This window comes from Pristiophorus japonicus, chromosome 13 (genome assembly GCF_044704955.1).
Source record: "Pristiophorus japonicus isolate sPriJap1 chromosome 13, sPriJap1.hap1, whole genome shotgun sequence".
NCBI classification, from domain to species: domain Eukaryota; kingdom Metazoa; phylum Chordata; class Chondrichthyes; family Pristiophoridae; genus Pristiophorus; species Pristiophorus japonicus.
Window position 1 is genome coordinate 88,091,871 of NC_091989.1, and position 22,830 is coordinate 88,114,700.

Here is a 22,830-nt window from a genome sequence, read left to right on the forward strand (position 1 = left end):
CAAAACCGCCGGCACACAATTTTGGACAATTTAGGTGAACACCCTTTTCTGTCAAAAAAGGCTAAATATCGCCGAAAAAAACGGGCATGTGGCTGGCCAATTTTTAGCTCTATGCCTCTATTTATAAAGTCCAAAATCCCGTATGCTTTTTTAACCGCTTTCTCAACCTGCCCTGCCACCTTCAATGATTTGTGCACATATACCCCCAGGTCTCTCTGTTTGTGGACTCCCTTCAGAAGTGCCTTTTAGTTTATATTGCCTCTCCTCGTTTTTCCTATTCAAATGTATCACTTTGTACTTTTCTGCGTTAAATTTCATCTGCCACCTGTCCGCCCATTTCACCAGCCTGTCTATGTCCTCCTGAGTCTATCACTATCCTCCTCACTATTCACTATACTTCCAAGTTTTGTGTCATCTGTAAATTTTGGAACTGTGCCTTGTACACCCAAGTCCAAGTCATTTATATATATATCATCAAGAAAAGCAGTGGTCCCAGTACCAACCTCTGGGGAACACCACTGTATACCTTCCTCCAGTCCGAAAAACAACCATTCACAACTACTCTGTTTCCTGTCACTGAGCCAATTCCGTATCCATGCTGCCACTGTTCCTTTTATTTCATGGACTTTAACTTTGCTGCAAGCCTATTATGTGGTACCTTATTTAAACTCCTTTTGGAAGTCCATGTACACCACATCAACAGCTTTGCCCTCATCAACCCTCTCCGTTACAGAATCCAAAAACTCACGATTTAATCACGATTTGCCTTTAACAAATCCATATTGGCTTTCCTTAATTAATCCATACTTATCCAAGTGACTGTTAATGTTATCCCGGATTATCATTTCTAAAAGCTTCCCCACTACCGAGGTTAAACTGACCGGCCTGTAAACAGAGAAAATAGGTGCAGGAGTAGGCCATTCGGCCCTTCGAGCCTGCACCACCATTCAATAAGATCATGGCTGATCATTCCCTCAGTACCCCTTTCCTGCTTTCTCTCCATACCCCTTGATCTCTTTAGCCATAAGGGCCACATCTAACTCCCTCTTGAATATATCCAATGAACTGGCATCAACATCTCTCTGCAGTAGGGAATTCCACAGGTTAACAACTCTCTGAGTGAAGAAGTTTCTCCTCATCTCAGTCCTAAATGGCCTACCCCTTATCCTAAGACTATGTTCCCTGGTTCTGGACTTCCCCAACATCGGGAACATTCTTCCCGCATCTAACCTGTCCAGTCCCATCAGAATCTTATACGTTTCAATGAGATCCCCTCTCATCCTTCTAAACTCCAGTGAATAAAAGCCCAGTTGATCCAGTCTCTCCTCATATGTCAGTCCAGCCATCCCTGGAATCAGTCTGGTGAACCTTCGCTGCACTCCCTCAATAGCAAGAACGTCCTTCCTCAGACTAGGAGACCAAAACTGAACACAATATTGCAGGTGAGGCCTCACCAAGGCCCTGTACAACTGCAGTAAGACCTCCCTGCTGTGGAATTTACCAACATTTCGCAAAGATTCCTGGTACCTTTCCCCTGCAGAGGAGAAGAATCCCTTTCTGGACTTTTAAAATGGAAGGAAAAACTTCGGGACACAAATGAGTTTTAAAGGGGGAGGTGAAGCCTGCAGGGGATAAAAGGGGGTGCATTCTTGGAGACCCACCCCCGCCCAGTGTTTGGACTTTTTGAAAAGAGAATTCAAAATTACAGAAGCCTGAGATCCCCTAAACATCTATGGGAAGGAGCATATCAATTTTAAGATTCTACAACATTTTGGCTGCGAAAAAGAGTTATCGAATATAGGAGGTGGGGCTAACCTCTGTGAAGCAAATTCGTGTATTAAGGATCCCAGACTGTCTGGGGGAACTATGCATAACCAATTAATTCCCTAAGAGATAATCAAATTACCCAATCAAGCACAATGGAAATCATGGGCCCAACTAGATGGTCAGGAAACTGGACAATCCTAAAACAATGCAAAACCAGTGATAGCACATTATCACACCCTAATCGAGTTACTGCTGACTAGCCCACCAAAAACACTGACAAAGGAGACATTTGAAAATCAATGGACAGAACAGTTTAAATAAAGTCCAAGAACTGATTTGGCGCAAAGATAAGGACGCCTGTTTTAGTATAATTGAAGGCCTGTTCTGGCAGTTAGGTGTGCTTCTAGAGACACTATTAAGTTAGCAGTCTCGTTGCATAAGTTCTATACCAGCCTCGAAAAATGGAACCCGAAACATCGGCGAAAAGAATCTCTATAACCCAGAAGGACAGCACCACGACAGCAAACAGGCTGTCAAAGCGACTATCGGAAAGTTGTGGGCCATCGCGACCAACCAAACAGTCAACCGGAACCAACCCGACAAAACCGAAGAAAAACCGAAGATTTCTTTCCACTCTTAAAGCTGGTCCTACGCTACCAAGGGGTACAGACTACAGAACGTGGACAACTAAGGCGAATCCCGGAGTTGGAACTGTCAAAAGGGGATTGGTTAGCATGGCCCCTGAAACCCCAGAGCTATAACTTAGTTAGTTAGGGGAATTGGGAGGGGGGGAGGCTGGGATAACTTGTGTAAATGTATCTGCACCCTCCTCTTTACCCCATTTAGAGTTTAAGCTGTATTCTTTTCCCCACAGGCTGTATTTTGACATTTCATTCAATGTGTCGTACCCCTCAGTGTGTATTGGTATTACTATTCTGTGTGTGTTATTAAAGGTGTGCCCTTTACTTCTTTTTAAACACAATAAAGCCATACCTGCTTCCTACCTTGAAACCGATTGTCTGTCCAAGTCTGTCACAGTCCCTTCATAATTCCAGTGTCTACAACCAAGGATGTGGGAGCGATTCGAAACCGCTCATATAAGGTCAGAAAGGAAAGCTGACCCCCTGAAAACCACCCCTTACCCTGCTCCTATACTCAAATCCTCTAGCTATGAAGGCCAACATACCATTTGCCTTCTTCGCCGCCTGCTGTACCTACATGCCAACTTTCAATGACTGATGAACCATGACACCCAGGTCTCGTTGCACCTCCCCTTTTCCTAATCTGCCGCCATTCAGATAATATTCTGCCTTCGTGTTTTTGCCCCCGAAATGGATAACCTCACATTTATCCACATTATACTGCATCTGCCATGCATTTGCCCACTCACCTAACCTGTCCAAGTCACCCTGCAGCCTCTTAGCATCCTCCTCACAGCTCACACTGCCACCCAGTTTAGTTGCTGGCTTTATCCTTACACCCATTTTTGAACAAGAGTGTAACATTTGCAATTCTCCAGTCCTCCAGCACCACCCCCGTATCTAAGGAGGATTGAAAGATTATGGTCTGTACCACAACAATTTCCACCTTTACTTCCCTCAGTATCCAACCTGGTCCTTGGAACTTATTTACTTTAAGTACAGCTAGGCTTTCTAGTACCTCCTCTTTACCAATTCTTATCGAATCCAGTATCTCCTCTACCTCCTCCTTTACTATGTCTATGGCAGCATCTTCTTCATTGGTAAAGACAGATGCAATGTACTCATTTAGTACCTCAGCCAATCCCTCTGCCTCCATGCATAGGTCTTCATTTTGGTCCCTAATCAGCCCCAATCCTCCTCTTACTACCCGTTTACTATTTATATGTCAATAGAAAACTTTTGGATTCCCTTTTATGTTAGCTGCCAATCTATTGTCATACTCTCTCTTTACCTTTCTTATTTCCTTTTTCACTTCCCCTCTGAACTTTCTATATTCAGCCTGGTTCTCACTTGTATTCTCAATTTGACATCTGTCATACACCCCTTTTTTTGCTTCATCTTAATCTCTATCTTTTTCGCCATCCAGGGAGCTCTGACTTTGGTTGTCCTACCTTTCCGCTTTGTGAGAATGTACCTCGATTGTACCCGAACCATCTCCTCTTTAAAGGCAGCCTATTGTTCCCTGCCGAACATTGATTCCAATTTACCTGGGCCAGATCCATTCTCAACCCACTGAAATTGGTCTTCCAGCAAGTAAGTATTTTTACTCTAGATCTTGCCCTGTCCTTTTCCATAGCTAATCTAAACCTTATGATACTATGATCACTGTTGCCTAAATGTTTCCCTACTGACACTTGCTCCACCTCATTCCAGAACCATATCCAGCAATGCCTCCTTCCTCGTTGGCCGGAAACATACTGATCAAGAAAGTTCTCCTGAATGCACTTCAGAAATTCTTCCGTACATACAGAATCCCCATAAGCATGAATGGGGATTCCCTTCTTTGATTGGTCCAGCCAGCCCACGTGATCCCAGGGGTGCTTGCGAATCACATGCGCCCCTGGGATATGTGGGCCTCTATGCAGGTCTACACCTACAGGCCCAGGAAGGGCCTGTAGGCAGAAGGTAAGTGCGTAGATTCTTTGCTGGTCGAAGGCATCCGCCCGCGGGAAGCCTCTGACCGCAAATTCAACCCCATCATATAATCTCACTATGGCGAAGCACTGTGGCAAAACATGCTCAGTGTTCGTATAAATAAACATTGAAAGGACTGATGCTGTAATGTATCCTGACTGTGAGGCAGATTATGGTGGTTGGGAAAAGATGCTGTTGTATTCATGGGTTGCGATGCATGAGCAGAGCCATTGGGATAACGTTAGGTGCTACTTGGGCAGAGCTCAATCAAAGTTTACATAGAAACATAGAAACATAGAAAGTAGGTGCAGGAGTAGGCCATTCGGCCCTTCGAGCTTGCACCACCATTCAATATGATCATGGCTGATCATGCAATTTCAGTACAATTTTATATGTTTCTATGAGATCTCCTCTCATTCTTCTAAATTTCTTTCGTTATCGGTTGTTGGAATGGATGACACTGACAAGTCAGTATTTATTGCCTATTCCTATTTGCCCTGAGGGCAATTCAGAGCCAACCATATAGCGTGGGATTAGAGCATTTCTTCGCTACTTTAAGATGCACAGGATGGTCTGCCTTAAATGACAGGTAATCATCCCTTCCTCGCTTCCTCCCTGTAGGGAAGTACATAGAATTTGCTCTGCATCTCTCCCTGATGGCACTGACAAGATCATGATTCCAGCATGTCGGGAACCAGTAGAATGCCAGCTTTTGCCTACTTCGTGCTACAATGCACTGCGGCTTAATGAACTATCCCAATGGGCCAGTTGATAAAGGGAGTGGGTGACTAAGCCATACAGACCAGAAGGCCCCAGGTTTCATTCCTGGTCTCTGCCGAGTTACCTGATCTCAGCTGGAGTGGCAATAAGAGCATGGTAATTGGCCTCAGCAGTCCTGGGCCAGAAAGGGAAAAAGCAGCCAGAGTTCTCATTCATGATCACGATTCCGTGAGCCCTGCTGGAAAAGTCACATGAGTAGATATTAGGTGAGGGAAGGTGGAATGTATGCACCTGTGAGTATGCTCACAGGTTGTTGGGGGTGGCTTAGTCAGTCACGTGATGTTCACAAGACTCAATAAAACCCCAGCCAGTTGGGTTCGGGGGATCCACGATGAGGCAGGTGGTTGTGAGCCTGGTGGATGAACTGGTAATGTGTAGTGTGATTGTTAAACCTTTTACTAATAACCAACTAGTTCTTAATAGCAATGTGTTGCTATGAATTCTTAAGCAAAGAACCCATGAAGCAAATACATTTCAGAAGGATCGGGGTTTATTGCAATGCTGCTCCCCCATAAGTAAATAGCCACTCACTGTCTGGACACAAAGAAGGGTAAGCAGTTGGGCTAGGTACCAGAGGATGCAACTGCAGCCCAAGGGAAAAAATGGAAAGTAACCTAATAAAATGATGGAAGAAAGTGATTTATACCCAACTGCCTTCTATTCAACCCCAGGATTGCCCCACGAAAGAAGAACTGTATTATAGATTTTAAAAAGAAATTCTTGCTGCATTCAGTAATGAAGAATAAACTTACCGAGGAGAGGTTATTGGCTGCACCCAGTTCTCCTACTATTACCTCAGGCCTGCTGAGCGAGTTGTCTTCAAGCACCTCTCTCTCCAGGGTATCCTTTGCCTCCTTCAGGAATGCCTTGTATTTCTCATTTCCTGTTGGTAATCAAATTCAAATCAAACCTAAAATGCAGTTCTACTCGTTCCAAACCAGCATAGTCTGCTCCCTGAGATTCAGAAAAACGAATGCACAAAAAGTATGAAATTCTGCATAGTCGTTTTACAGTTTTGTTACATGGATAGCACGCTGACACATTGAGGCTATTGGTAACGTTACGTGCACTCCAGTAACCACATGCCTTTAAGGACTGGTGTAGTATTGCAAACTCGGTTGAGTCAGAGAAACGCCCGAGTGTCTTGCCCACATAGCATGTGTAGTTGGGTCCTATGTGGGGTTTTAGGGGTCCAGACTGTACCAAGATTGGGTTGTTGCCCTGTAGGGACCCGAAAAAACGATGCCCCCCCCCTCCTTCGGCGCATGCGCGGTAAAAAGAGGCCGTTTCTGATGTGATTCCGATGGGCGCGCATGCCCAGTACACCTCCCGGTCTGCATTCGGCCATTTTTAAAGAGCCAGTTGTGTGTGAGAACTTTAATTCGCAGTGGAAAAATTGGAGCTGCAATATAATATGCAACGCGGCTCAAGCACCAAGAATTTCTTACAGGATGAAGTGGAGGTGCTGGTTATTGTAATTGAGGCCAGATGGCACGAGCTGGACACCAGCAGAGGTCACATAAAAGTTTCACCAAAAGAAATGAAGAAACGCTGGAACCAACTTGCAGAAGATTACTGCGCAATGGTGACCACCCTGAGGTCTGGAGGACAGTGCAAAAAGAAGTGGCAGGACCTTAGTCAAGTAGTTAATGTAAGTAATATTTTCATTTATTCAATGGAATTGCAATTGTAAATGTGACCATCTGTATATGTCCCATCCAGCAGAAAGACACCCTCGCTAAAAAGTTACATTTTCACCTTTGCAGAGGAAAGTGACACACTACAAATGAGAAAGAACCCAAACAGGAGGAGGCCCAGCAAATCTGCACCCACTGACACCCTTGGAAGACAGGGTTGCTGTTTTGATGGGACCTGCCTGAAGAAAGACAACCACCACTGCACAAGCTGGGCCCACACTCGAGGGAGAGGGTAAGTCCTACAAATTCCACAGTCTGGCTTTGCTAAATGTTAAGTACTGCACGGGCTAACCATGCTTCGGTTCATGGGGATGTCTCCATCAGTTACGCTTCAGTTGATGCAATGTGCTATCATTCATCGTGGTCCTTCAAATCAGCCTGCTGCCTGCGCTGTAAGCGCCTACTCATGCCACCAACCCTGCCCCCTCCTCTATTGCTAACCATTTGTCTGTTCTGTTATATTTTGCAGAACTTGAGGCCAACCGTGATGAGGGTGAAGCCGATGGATAAAAAGATTCAGATGCGGACAAGCCTGAAGAGAAGAACACCTTCCAGACCAAAAGCATGGGGGTGAGGGGGAGAGAGAGGGGGAGGGGATGGGTGAAGCCCACATTATTGTACTCAGTCTGGAGGAGGTGCAGGTGCCATCCACTGAGGTGCCAGGCCCTTTCCTGAGTGGTACAAGTGTTGGGACATTCCATGGTTTCTCACAGTCCGAGGCTGCGGGTCCCAGTGGGATGTAGCGAGCCACACCCAGGGTGAGGAGGGGAAGGAGAGCTCAACAGCGCTCTCCTGAAGCGCAGGGTGTAACAGATGTGGTTCAGATGATGGAAATGAGTGCGGAGAGCACTGACCTTACACAGTTACTCCTGGACACCATCAGTGGGGTGCGTGATGAGGTAGCGAGATTGTTGGAAGAAGTAACAACACTCTCACGAGAAATGGGAACACAGTCCGGGAAGATGAAGGAGGAATGTCGCAGGCAGCTAATACAATGTCGGTGCACATGAGGGAGGGAATGTGGGAGTTTGCTGCTGCAATAAGGGAACACGCCCAGACCCCGCGCCCATTGACAGAATCAACTGCCACTCCCACTCCAATCCCCAGAGCAGCCTTTGAAGAGGCCCAAGCCGGGTCTTCCACACTACCGCCTGACCGCCCCCCCCACCCCCGCCCATCAAGAAGTGCGCATTACCCGAGATGTTCGAAAGAATAAGCTTGGTACCAACCCGAGAAACGCTGTGCCAGCGCCTGCGGGCAGGGATGGAGTCAACAAGACCAAGCGCAACGGGCGCGCTTAGCATAAGGTGGAAACATAGAAAATAGGTGCAGCAGCAGGCCATTCGGCCCTTCGAGCCTGTACCACCATTCAATATGATCATGGCTGATCATGCAACTTCAGTACCCCATTCCTGTTTTCTCTCCATACCCCTTGATCTCTTTAGCTTTAAGGGTCACATCTAACTCCATTTTGAATATATCGAATGAACTGGCCTCAACAACTTTCTGTGGTAGAGAATTCAACAGGTTCACAATTCTCTGACTGAAGAACTTTCTCCTCATCTCGGTGCTAAATGGCTTACCTCTTATCCTTAGACTGTGACCCCTGGTTCTGGACTTCCCCAACATCGGGAACATTCTTTCTGCATCTAACCTGTCCAATCCCATCAGAATTTTGTGTGTTTCTATGAGATCCCCTCTCATTCTTCTAAATTCCAGTGAATATAAGCCTAGTCGATCCAGTCTTTCTTCGTATGTCAGTCCTGCCATCCTGGGAATCAGTCTGGTGAACCTTCGCTGCATTCCTTCAATAGCAAGAATGTCCTTCCTCAGATTAGGAGACCAAAACTGAACACAATATTCAAGGTGTGGCCTCACCAAGGCCCTGTACAACTGCAGTAAGACCGCCCTGCTCCTATACTCAAATCCTCTCGCTATGAAGGCCAACATGCCATTTGCCTTCTTCACCACTTGCTGTACCTGCATGCCAACTTTCAATGACTGATGTACCATGACACCCAGGTCTCGTTGCACCTCCCCTTTTCCTAATCTGTCACGATTCAGATAATATTGTGCCTTCCTGTTTTTGCTACCAAAGTGGATAACCTCACATTTATCCACATTATACCACATCTGCCATGCATTTGCCCACTCACCTAATCTGTCCAAGTCACCCTGCAGCCTCTTAGCACCCTCCTTATAGCTCACACTGCCACCCAGCTTAGTGTCATCTGCAAATTTGGAGATATTTCATTCAATTCCTTCATCTAAATCATTAATGTATATTGTAAATAGCTGGGATCCCAGCACTTAACCTGGAGGAGAGATATATGCAGCCTTTCTTTGCCGCTGTTGTTATTATTATTATTGTTGTTACTGTTGCAACTGTTCTCAAATTAAAAGCTTTTTTGTAAGTTATGTAAATTTACAAGTTTAAAAGTTTGTAAGTGATCTTAACTGAAAACTTCAAAGTTTGATACAAGAATATTTTTATTAAAGTTAAGTTAAGTACAAACAAGTGTTAGTTAAACTTTTGAATAAAATATATTTTAAATTATAACTGAATCATTTTCATTATTTATTCCATTATTAACACAACTTTTTGAAGTAAACAAGAATAATTTACATTATTTGTTCCATTAACACAACACAACATTACGGAACAGATCCAAACAGTAAACATGGTCCATGTGAAATAGTTGTCGCTGAGCCTTCAGGCAACAAAGCGTTCACGGATTAGCTGCTGGCGCAAGGCTCGAGCAATCATTAAAGGGGCACGACAGCCCGCCCTCCTCTGCCGTCGTACTCCGGGTTCAGGTAATTGCGTGGCTTCTTCATCATCTGCATCTTCCTCATCGTCAGCCACTTTCACCTCGGGTGGGTCTTCTACTATCAGCTGCTGTTGCCTCATGATGGCTAAGTTGTGCAGCATGCAGCACACAACAGTGAACTGACCGACAATCTCAGGGGAGTATTACAAGTAGCCTCTGGAATGGTCTAGGCATCGGAAACGCTGTTTCAAGATACCAATGGTCCTCTCTATTATTCTGCGCATCGCAATGTGCGACATGTTGTATTCCCGGTCAGCTTCCGTCTGGGTTACGCGTAGGGGCGTCAAGAGCCAGGTGGTGAGGCCGTACCCTTTGTTTCCCAGTAGCCAGCTCTGCCCTTCTGGCTGCTGCTAAAACATGGCAGATATAATGTTCTTGCAAGGATGAATGCATCATGGGTGCTTCCAGGCTATTTCGCATCAACTGCCATGATGCGATGCATGTCGTCACACACAAGCTGCACATTAATAGAGTGGAAGCCTTTTCTGATCCTGTACATCTTGGAATCCTCCAAAGGTGCTCACAAGGCAATGTGGGTACAATCAATGCAGCCCTGTACCTTTGGGAAGCCAGCAATTCTGGAGAAGCCCACAGCCCTTTTATGCATTGCCTGGGTGCTCATGGGGAACTTTATGTAGTCATTCCTCCGGGCAGCAGTCACCTGCCGAAGGCATGTTGAGAAATGGTGCCCACATCCCCAGCTGTGGCCTGGAATAATCCAGATGCAGCTGTAACCTTCACTTCAACTAACAAAGCAGTCTGTTATGTCTTGAATAAAGAGTCAGACCAGATACTGCAAGCTCAAAGTAAGGTGTGACTGTAGTCCTTTATTACAGATCTCAGAGTGCCTCTCCAGCCTGTGAGGCCTCCTTATATACATGTGCTCCCAAAGGATTGTGGGATCCCTTAGGACTCCAGGGGATAACCCTCTGGTGGTTAGACATGGCATTTACAGGTTTACATACATAACACAGTCGTCCTGACTCTTCTAGGTTGCAGGCCTGCTTTTATTAACTCACAGATCTCGGTTAGAATTTATTTGCGTAAAACGCAGCCTTCTCACACAGTCTGCATCACTCAGGTGCAGGTATGAATGCCTATCTCGATATACTCAACTTCCGCGCCCCCCCGCCCCCCCCCAACCCCGGGCTTCTTTTGAAGCCGAGCCCTGAGCCCCTGTGTCCGGGCGAGAGATCGATTCGGCCGGCTGACGCTCTGACCCTCGAACCCGGTTTGGAGACGTTCGGTGGTGACGTGTCATTTTGAAAAGAATCCAAAATTGAAGAATTGCATTAAACTTCCATTTTCTGCGTTTTAAGTTTGAAAATATTAACATAAGAACATAAGAATTAGGAACAGGAGTAGGCCATCTAGCCCCTTGAGCCTGCTCCGCCATTTAACAAGATCATGGCTGATCTGGCCGTGGACTCAGCTCTACTTACCCGCCCGCTCCCCATAACCCTTAATTCCCTTATTGGTTAAAAATCTATCTATCTGTGACTTGAATACATTCAATGAGCTAGCCTCAACTGCTTCCTTGGGCAGAGAATTCCACAGATTCACAACCCTCTGGGAGAAGAAATTCCTTCTCAACTCGGTTTTAAATTGGCTCCCCCGGATTTTGAGGTTGTGCCCCCTAGTTCTAGTCTCCCCGACCAGTGGAAACAACCTCTCTGCCTCAATCTTGTCTATCCCTTTCATTATTTTAAATGTTTCTATAAGATCACCCCTCATCCTTCTGAACTCCAACGAGTAAAGACCCAGTCTACTCAATCTATCATCATAAGGTAACTCCATCATCTCCGGAATCAGCCTCGTGAATCGTCTCTGTACCCCTTCCAAAGCTAGTATATCCTTCCTTAAGTAAGGTGACCAAAACTGCACGCAGTACTCCAGGTGCGGCCTCACCAATACCCTATACAGTTGCAGAAGGACTTTCCTGCTTTTGTACTCCATCCCTCTCACAATGAAGGTCAACATTCCATTCGCCTTCCTGATTACCTGCTGCACCTGAAAACTAACTTTTTGGGATTCATGCACAAGGACCCCCAGGTCCCTCTGCACCGCAGCATGTTGTAATTTCTCCCCATTCAAATAATATTCCCTTTTACTGTTTTTTTTCCCAAGGTGGATGACCTCACACTTTCCGACATTGTATTCCATCTGCTAAACTTTAGCCCATTCGCTTAACCTATCCAAATCTCTTTGCAGCCTTTCTGTGTCCTCTACAACAACCCGTTTTCCCACTAATCTTTGTGTCATCTGCAAATTTTGTTACACTACACTCTGTCCCCTCTTCCAGGTCATCTATGTATATTGTAAACAGTTGTGGTCCCAGCACCGATCCCTGTGGCACACCACTAACCACTGATTTCCAACCCGAAAAGGACCCATTTATCCCGACTCTCAGCTTTCTGTTCGCCAGCCAATTCTCTATCCATGCTAATACATTTCCTCTGACTCCGCGTACCTTTATCTTCTGCAGTAACCTTTTGTGTGGCACCTTATCGAATGCCTTTTTAAAATCTAAATACACCACATCCATCGGTACACCTCTATCCACCATGCTCGTTATATCCTCAAAGAATTCCAGTAAATTAGTTAAACATAATTTACCCTTCATGAATCCATGCTGCGTCTGCTTGATTGCACTATTCCGATCTAGATGTCCCACTATTTCTTCCTTAATGATAGTTTCAAGCATTTTCCCCACTACAGATGTTAAACTAACCGGCCTATAGTTACCTGCCTTTTGTCTGCCCCCTTTTTTAAACAGAGGCGTTACATTAGCTGCTTTCCAATCCGCTGGTACCTCCCCAGAGTCCAGAGAATTTTGGTAGATTATAACGAATGCATCCGCTATAACTTCTGACATCTCTTTTAATACCCTGGGATGCATTTCATCAGGACCAGGGGACTTGTCTACCTTGAGTCCCATTAGCCTGTCCAGCACTACCCCCCTAATGATAGTGATTGTCTCAAGGTCCTCCCTTCCCACATTCCTGTGACCAGCAATTTTTGGCATGGCTTTTGTGTCTTCCACTGTGAAGACCGAAGCAAAATAATTGTTTAAGGTCTCAGCCATTTCCACATTTCCCATTATTAAATCCCCCTTCTCATCTTCTAAGGGACCAACATTTACTTTAGTCACTCTTTTCCGTTTTATATATCTGTAAAAGCTTTTACTATCCGTTTTTATGTTTTGCGCAAGTTTACCTTCATAATCTATCTTTCCTTTCTTTATTGCTTTCTTAGTCATTCTTTGCTGTCGTTTAAAATGTTCCCAATCTTCTATTTTCCCACTAACCTTGGCCACCTTATACGCATTGGTTTTTAATTTGATACTCTCCTTTATTTCCTTGGTTATCCACAGCTGGTTATCCCTTCTCTTACTGCCCTTCTTTTTCACTTCAGCTTCATGACGCCTCCTGTCCATCATCCTACGTGCTCTAAGGTTCCTCATGCAATGACGTTGAATCAATCTTCTCTGCAGACGGCTTGCACGAGGCACGGCATTGTCAGTATTGCCCCCATGATTAAATTGTACCTTTGCAAAAAGTTCAAAACAGGACAGCTTCTTTGTTCTCTCTCCCCCCCCCCCCAAGGTCAATGCCCTAGTATGGACCACACCCAGGTCTGCACATGCGCAATAGGCTTGCTTTGAATGGGAAACTAGGCATTCACATGAGGACATTTGGGGCAATGAAGTCTAATGGAATTATTTAGTTTTAGAATTTTTTCAAAGTGCCACCCCTCCACCGACCAAACATCTCACCGGACTCAAGGGTCGGCCACAGAATCGCTCCCTCGCAAGGATACAGGGGCTCGGCAAACACCCACCCCTCCTCCGGGTTTCTTTTGATGCTGCTGCATAGTATAAGGGTTCTCATCCCTTCAGTTCGGCTTCCGCCCCCACCCCCCCGGGCTTCTTTTGAAGCCGAGCCCCGAGCCCCTGTGTCCGGGCGAGGGATCGATTCTTCCGGCTGACGCTCCGATCCTCGAACCCGGTTTGGAGACATTCGGTGTTGGTGTGTCACTTTGAAAAGAATCCAAAATTGAAGAATTGCATTAAACTTCCATTTTCTGCGTTTTAAGTTTGAAAAAATTAAGCTTCACGATGCATATTTACTCTTGACTCCCTCCAAAACTTTGCCTGAAAACAATGGTGTCTTTCTGCGTCGATTTTTTGATGTGCGCTGGTTTTTTGTAAGTGCCCAGAAGGTTTTTTGAGAGTGGTCACATACGTCGTCGTCGGAGAAATGTAAGTTGGCCAAACTTGCATAAGTGTGAAAAACTGGCGCAGACATCAGGCCCCCATGACGCAAAAAAAAAAACGGACCTCAAAAAATCGTAACAGAGTTACGCTGGCGCACAAACTTTGGGGAAACTTGAATGTTTTAATTTAGACCAAAAAAGTGGTGCGCGCCAAAAAAACGGTGCAGATAACTGCGGGAAAGTGAGCCCATTATTATGCTATCTGACTGGCTGTGCAATATCCAGTCCTTGATAAGTCAAAATCTCCAACATTTCAACATTGGCAAATCTGAAGCCTTTCAACTGAGCTCTTGCTATCAGCCTCCCTGCTGTATGTTTCAGCTCCACATGATGATGCGCCACCTTGGTGTTCAGTTCAACACTAAGCTGAGTCTTATACACCACATCCGGTTTGCTGCCAAGACTGCCTTATTCCGCCTCTGTAACATTACCTGCTTACACCTGTAGCTCACACCCACTGCTGCTGAAACCTACGGCTACACATTAAACACCTCAAGGACTGATGTCTCCAATGCTCTCCACTTCCACCCCTCACAAACTTCAACTAATCTAGACCTGTGCAGCCCAAACCCACTACTGCAAAAGGTCTTGCAAACCCATTTACTCATCCTCACCAAGCTCAACTGGCTTCTTATATGTCACCAATTTTCTTCGGGAACCATGACCCTGATATTGGTGGCCTTACTGCCGACTGCCAAGTTTTGCCGCTGGTTTCCCCTCGGTGCCAATTTCCACTCGGTCTCCCGCCGGCGGGAGGGGATTACGGCGGGAACCGCCCACTGATGGCTGCTGGCAGCCAAGTAGCGTAAGTGCCCTCCCACCCGCCGACCTGCCAGATTGGTGCGTGCGGGAATCAGCGAGAGTTGACGGCAGCAGGGGGAAGGACCGCTGCGAGGAGGCAGGTCTAACCCTAACGGTAAGTACGAAGACCTGCAAGAAAAGGTTCGTGAACATCTTTAAAAAAATGTTTTTTACAGCGTCTTACCTGAATGGGGTCCCCTGAAGATGTTCCGGTGTTTATATTTATTTTTTCGGTAATGGTTTTTATTTTCAGCTCCTCCACCCTCCCTGGGCCCGACTCCATCCTCGACGGCACTTGGGCGACAAGTGCAATTGCCACTGTGATTGAGAGCTCCCGCCCGCTGCCACCCAGATTGACGGCGTAAGCCGTTATTTTACCGCCGGACGGTACAGCCGCCTCTTTTAGACGGATTTTCCTGGCAAAGTATCGCCCGGTCTCTCGACGGCCATCGGCGTTCCTTTGGGCAGCACTTGGGCGGGCCTTGGCCTTCACCAATTTCGGGCCCTATATCCTTGCTTTCAAATCGCTCCATGACCTCACCCTAACCCATATCCCAGTCCCACCCTGCGAGTTCCTCACACCCTCTGCTCCACCGTCAGAGGCCAACTTTCAGCCACTACACCCCTGCCTTCTGCAGCTTTCTTCAGAATCACTATATCTTCAAAGGCCTCCTAAAAACCTAGCTCGTTGACTGGGCTTTCCATCTCCCCTCTAAATTATTTTACATATTGCTAATTGTCTACTCACCCCACTGAAAAACACTCAGATGTTCTGCTGGTGAGGACTGCAATGTATGGGTAAGATGCTATTAGTTGTTTAATTTACCCCAACACGATTTTCACCGTTAATTCAGATCGCTAAGCTGAAAGTCACAGCCCTACCTTGGATGTTTCGGGGTAGATCCAGGTAGATTATAGGGAAGTTCCCCTCTCCCTTCAGGCTGATGCGGTCAGGTTCAAAATGAGAGACTTGAATCTCAAAGCTTTTGTGAAAGGTCTCAGGTACTCCAGGAAAATAAGAAATCCTCAATTTCTGCTCAGCATGTGCTTGAATGTAACCCTAAAAAGTAACAGAGTATTATAGAGAAATAAAACATTGTCATAATATGCAAGTGAAAAAGAAATTGCACTGTATAATTATAGAATGAATAACATCAGATAGCCAGGAAAATGAGGGGACTACGGTGAAGATTTAAATGCCAGAGAACAGGTTAAACATTAGGACAAAGGAAACTCAGGGTGGCGGGTTAATAGAGAGAGGGAATTGATTTATCAAAGAGATGGTTTCTCATGACACAGGAGGCCATTCGGCCCATCGTCTCCGTGCCGATCGATAAAGAGCTACACAGCCTAATCCCACCTCCCAGACTAGGTCCGTAGCCCCGTAGATTACAGCACTTCAAGTGCACATCCAAGTACATTTTAAATGTGATGAAGGTCTCTGCTTCTACCACCCTTTCAGGCAGTGAGTTCATGTGGTACCTTGTCAAAAGCCTTGCTAAAATCCATGGGGTAGAAATTCCGACATCACCGGGCCCATACGAAGTTTCTACGGACCCGGGAAGGCATCGGAAAAGCCGGCTTTCAGAGCGCAATGCGCATGCGGTGAAAACCGGCTTTCCCGATGTGTCCAGTTGGAGCTTGACAGATCGTAGCCAGATCGGGAGCGAAGACATTTGCAAGGGCAAGATTGCGATATTTACCCATATCTTGCCCAGCAAATGTCCTCAAAAATCTTGCGCCTGAAAAAGCAGGCGCATAACCTACTTTTACAGGCGCAAGTGTTTAAAATACACAAAAACATATTAAAATAAAGTTATGAAAATATATTTTATTGTTTAAAAACTCTCCCCACAATGGTAAGTTTATTTTAAAGCATAATTAACAAAACTTAAAAATCGGGAAAATATTTTTTATAAGACATTAATAACTTTAATTTAAATGAATCTTAAATATGTAGTATATATTTTCTATTTTTTATTCGTGTTTTGGGTGTTTGGGGGGGGGGGGGTTTCTCATTCATAGTAATTGGGCTTTGCGACTTACTAAACTCCTATTACTATGAATGAGAATATACTTTACCCGATTGGCTACCCAGAGCCATGTGACTCCAGCTCCAGGCCTGCGCACATCCCGACGTGCACGCGCTGCGATGTGCCGGGAGAGGCCTGTGGATTGGGCGGGCACAGCAGCTTCAGGTAGGTGTGCATTTTTTCTCTAACATCTAGTCGAACGCCCGTGGGAAGGAGAAAGTGGAATTTCTACATCTAATGCACTGCCCTCATCGACCCTCCTTGTTACCTCCTCAAAGAACTCAATCAAGTTAGTCAGACAAGACCTTCACTCCCTTAACAAATCCATGCTGACTGTCCTTGATAAATCTGTGTCTTTCTAAATGAAGGACAGATAGCAAAAGAAACAAGCAATGTTCAAGCGAGCAATAGCTAAAGAAGTCTCAATGAAATGGTAAGTGACAAGAAAGGTTGTGATGAAGAGAGTAAGCCTGGAGGTTAGAAAGATTGTCCATCAATTCCTTGGATATCTGTCGAGTATGCTCCTCAAACATGGGAACAATATTCAAATCTTAAGCAGACTTGGGCTTTATAGAAAAGGTAAACAGCACTAACCTCTAGATGGATAAAGATCTTTGTATTCAATATGTTCCCCAGCATCCCTAATGGAAGCTATTTGCAGAGTCACCTACCCAACATTTCTGACTCCTAGACTCTCACCGCAGCACAGCTGCACGGATATGCATTTATAAGATACATCTTCCTTCTTTCAAACTTTTCTTCCTCTGCTTAAGGTTGTACCCTTCCCCAGACAAAACGGTGGCATGTAGCTCCACTTAGGCTCCTGTCAGAGTCGGTTTGTACACTTTAGCCTAGGTTTTCTGATTGTTTTATTTTAAAATAAGTGGGTTACCATTGGTTCAAAAATAATGCCATTCAGGAAGCCTGTGCCTTACAGTTCCACCAGTGGAGCTTGGAGTGTGTTTCCCTTGCCAATGTTCACTCATGCCCTCGGGGAAGTAGTCAGCCTCCCCTTGGCACTATTCTTCTTTGGTAGTGGTGATGTTAGGTATCTCCATGTGGGGGTTCAAATCAGGGGCCCACATCTGAAGAAATGCCACAACCGCACCATCAAGCCATGCACGAGAACAAAAACGGAGGATGTATCATAACAGCCGAACAATTACCATGTGATATTAACATACAAACATTTAGTATGCCCCGCTGACAGTCGTCCCCTAATTTAACCTGATGTACAATCACACAAATGCACTTGTATGCTCACAGCGCACAAGGTAATTTCTAGCCTTGCGTCTCAATGAGTACATCACAGCCTCTGGGAGTAGATGAGGTGTGACCTGGTGCTTGGGGTGGGGATCTCCAATCGGTACACGGCCGGTGGGGTGGTCCGCACTCCTGGGGTCTACCTGCCTTTCTTCCACCACATTCCAGGCCACGGAGCCTTCACCCCCTTGCCAGGTTTTCCATGCTTTCTGATGGGATTGGACAGATTAGATGCAGGAAGAATGTTCCCGATGTTGGGGAAGTCCAGAACCAGGGGTCACAGTCTAAGGATAAGGGGTGAGCCATTTAGGACCGAGAGGAGGAGAATCTTCTTCACTCAGAGAATTGTGAACCTGTGGAATTCTCTACCACAGAAAGTTGTTGAGGCCAATTCGTTAGATATATTCAAAAGGGAGTTAAGTGTGGCCCTTATGGCTAAAGGGATCAAGGGGCATGGAGAGAAAGCAGGATTGGGGTACTGAAGTTGCATGATCAGCCATGATCATATTCAATGATGGTGCAGGCTCGAAGGGCCAAATGGCCTACTCCTGCACCTATTTTCTATGTTTCTATGTTTCCCCCCCTGCTATTCTGCTGTGACCATTTTCACCTCCCAGGGACCCATCTTTTGTTTCTTTATTGTCCCATTACAACCTCCTTTTGCCTTGCACCATTACTCCTGCCCTCCACCCTATCACAGAACCTTTGTTGTTTGCCACCCTGTTCCCGACCTCTGTACTTGCTTAAAAACTGTTCAATCTCCAACATCTTTTACTTCTGATGAACGGTGATTGACCTGAAACTCTAACTTTGTTTCTCTCTCCACAAATGCTGGCAGACCTGCTGAGTGTTTCCAGCATTTTCTGTTTTTATTTCAGATTTCCAGCATCCGTAGTACTTTGCTTTTGGCGCCCCCTGAAATAACAATGATCTATTTATGTGACAACAATATGTATATAATGTAAATATATTGCAACCCGAACTGACTATTGTGCTCAATGAGTATCGCCTTTTTAAAATCCTTCATCAGAAGAAACAAACACGTGAAGTAGCAGTTGCACACGTAACAAGACATCCCCTGCCAGGAACCATGCTCACTTTCCCTGCTCCGAGTGCTCCCCCTATTGTTTAAACAGGAAGCATTTTCTCCGGCAACCAGAAGAGAATTCACTCACCGTGAAAGGAGTGATACGTGGCACTCCTTGCACAGAATCTTGGTCAGCTGCCTGCTCCTGATTCAAAACGGTGAAGTCAAATCCCACTTTCCCAATGTTCATCAGGGTCATTTCAGTCACAGCAATGTGGTTAAATGGCTAAGGAGAAGAAAAGAAAACAAAAATATGATACCTTTTAAATCAGAATGTGCAGGTTACTTTGCAGCCATGAAATACTGCCCACTCAGCAGGGGATCAGAGTTCCCATTTACCTGGGTAAAGTGGCCACAAGTGGAGAGCGTCACAAAGATGAGTTAAGTCAGACTAACTATATAGAGCCTTTTCCATCATCTGTGTTCCACTGGGAGTAAGCACGGGCAGGACTGAAGAGAATATTCAAGGCGTTGATGTTGATGACATTAAAATAGGACAAGGGGCAATAAGCTCAAATTGGTTAAAGGCAAACTCGGTGACTAATGTTAGGAAGAAATTCTTCATACAAAGAGTAAAATTTATAAGCAGCTTCATATGCCAGTTCCTGAGATGTGCTTCATTCCAAGTCTAAAAGCAATGCCACAGGAGATTTACCAGTACAGGCCTCTCAGGTGGATGCTAAAGATCACATGGTGCTTTTCGAAGAAGGGTTGTTCTCCTCAGTGACCTGAGCAATATTTATCCCTCAATGAACATCACTAAAACAGATTATCTGGTCATTATCACCATTGCTGTTTGTTGGAAATTGCTGTGTACAAATAGCTGCTGCATTTCCTATACTACCACCAGGCAGTCCCTCGTGACCAGGATGATGCTCTTCACACCAAAAAAAGATGGGCTCACAGGTGTTACAGTGAGTTACATCTTAAAGGGTGGAAGATGCCGGTGCGTGGATTTTTTTAACGTGTGGTGACCGTTGCACATCAGCCACCACACGGGCTTGACAGAGCTAGGCCTTTATCCAGTGGCAAGGATTGACCAAGACGACTGGAGACCTGCTCTGCTGCGCCTCCCCTGGACCCCGACGCTGTTAAATGCTGCGCCACTCCTGGGCCACGGCACCGCTGGGCTCGACCTCGGCACCAGCTGGGCCCGGCCCTCAGCCCCACCGCTGGGCCCGGCCCTCAGCCCCACCGCTGGGCCCGACTCTCAGCCCTACCGCTGGGCCCGGCCCTCAGCCCCACCGCTGGGCCCGACTTTCAGCCCCACCGCTGGGCCCGACTCTCAGCCCTACCGCTGGGCCCGGCCCTCAGCCCCACCGCTGGGCCCGACTCTCAGCCTCACCGCTGGGCCCGACTCTCAGCCCCACCGCTGGGCCCGACTCTCAGTACCCGGCTGGGCCCGGTTCTCTGCCCCCCGCTGAGCTCGGACGCCACTCCTGCAGGGCCCGGCTCTCTGCCCCCCCGCTGGGCTCTGACACCGCTCCAATGGGCTGCCTGGACTCCAGTGACGTCAGTCCAGTCGCCCTTGATGATGTAGAAGTGATCGCACTCCTGGACCAGCTCGTGCTGCTCGCTGCAGTGGCTAGCTCTCTCACTTATACCCTGTCTGCCGCCGATGATGTTTTCAGGCAGGTCGGGGGGCACATTTCCCACATTACAACAGTGACTACAGTTCAAAAGTACTTTATTGGTTGTAAAGCGTTTAGGGACATCCCAAGATCGTGAAAAGTGCTATAGAAATGAAAGATTTTTTTAATCAACATTTGGAATAGACCTCCAGGTAGTGAAGGTAAAAATCAAGAAAAGAGCCAGTTGGATGTTGTGATGCGGAGTGCAGGCTTTTTCTATTCAATGGATGCGGTAAGATTGGCTAAAAGGTCCGCCTTGTCTGGATTTGCCTTGGGATTTTTATGAAGATGCCCATGTGACTCTCCCTGCATCATATAAAATGCCTAATTGATAAGTTGTCCTTACCCCTAGTGTGATGTGGAAAATGGGAATGAAGAATGCCAGAATGATTTTTTCTACAGGTAAAGCACTCTAGCACTGCACCTCCACTGTGTCATGTTGGTGCCTCCAGACTGCAGGTAGAACTGGCGGTTGGTGCAGATTATTCCTGTCACCACACTTTTGAGGCCAGTATAACAAACAACTCCACTCCCAACATCACTTCTACAGGAATGTAATCCAATGTGTAAATTCACAGAAACAGAGAAACTCAGCAGCCTACTAAAGTACAGTGCCACATCTCACTGGCCCCTCAGTATGAGCTATTAGCATCCCAGTATCCTATAATCCCAATATTTTACCGTGGAAGCAATGAGTGCTCTTTGAAATTCACAACAAATATCTTGCAACTGTAAAAGGTTTTATATTAAAAAATTGCGAATGGGAAATCATGTTACTTCCTTTTGCACCACGCATAATCTGTATGCTAAACCATGGCTGATTACAGACAGTACTTTGACATTTCATCTGACTGCACAGTTAAGCCTGGTTTGTAATATGATGAAGCTATGATTGTGAGCCGTGACCCCCATTTCGAGCACACGGGAGGGCAAGAAAAGGCTACAGAATGTGCAAATTAAAAAGGGACCTTTGCCTCCATTTTAAAAATGTTTACAGTACCAGATTATCTCAGCAGCTTATTGCTCCTTCACTCTGTGCCATGAAGGGCCCAGGTGAGGTTTCTGCATGCAGTGTGCAGATAGTGAGCGCCTGACTGGAATCATACCAAGCAGGGATGGCAGTGAGCTGATCTGTGCAGAGGCCAGCAACATCTGCACAAGGAGCCGTAAATCAGGGATGAATCATCCCTCCCTCTCACCATGGTGCGCGAGGTGGGAAGACATGAACAAAAAGCTTAGAGGAGAAAATATAAATTATGTTATTAAAAAAAAAATCAAATAGTCTTTTCATTAAAAAAAAATATTTTCTCCTTAAATTAAACACAAAAAATTAATAAGATGCAAAAGCAACGTGCAATTCCACAAATTAAATACACTGCAACAAGTCGCTCAGGGGCAAGAATGACATCGGCAACTAGGAAACCTGGTACTGGGTATGTGTACGAGACTCAATGGTTATTGGTATGTGTACTGGACCCAATTATGAATGGTGGCCCAATTAAATGACTTGCCTCTGCAGCCACAGGTATTTAACAAGCTGAAGCAAGAGTGTGCTGGTCATTCATGTATTAACCAGAACTCGATTATGGCGGGAGCAACAATGACTCTCTTGGCAGAGTGTGAACCTGGACAGTTACTATAGCTGTGGTCGTCTTTCGTGTTCTGACCAACCACAGTGAGTTTGCTTCCCCGCAGTCCCACTGGCAACAATGATTTATCGTTGGCCAAAACAAATCCGAAAGAACCACGAGATGGATAGCGATCTGCATAGATCATCGCCTCAGTAGGAAGGGGCAACCAACCTTCAAGAAAAAATTGTGGATAACCCTAAGGGGTTAATCCTACCCAGATGGGACGAGTCCCAAATGAATAACGTGCAACACAATGCGCAAAGTGCACATGCTGCACAATTGCTCACTCCTTGCCTGCCAGACAAGCAAGAACATCCTCCTCCACCCAGAACAATGAGGGGGACCTGAGACCAATAAGATCATACTATTGGCAACCAATTCCAGTGGTCAGAACCTTAAGAATGGGAGAGCCAATAGGT

General features: G+C 45.9%; 1 protein-coding gene across 1 annotated transcript in view; it reads right to left on the reverse strand.

Annotated features, from left to right (window-relative positions):
• hydin (HYDIN axonemal central pair apparatus protein) overlaps positions 1-22,830 on the reverse strand; it is a 1,725,340-nt gene that overhangs the window by 840,638 nt on the left and 861,872 nt on the right. Inside the window, 3 exon segments of the mRNA XM_070897728.1 lie at positions 5,915-6,045; positions 15,649-15,826; positions 19,238-19,375. Of these exon segments, the coding sequence (XP_070753829.1) occupies positions 5,915-6,045; positions 15,649-15,826; positions 19,238-19,375 (447 nt within the window).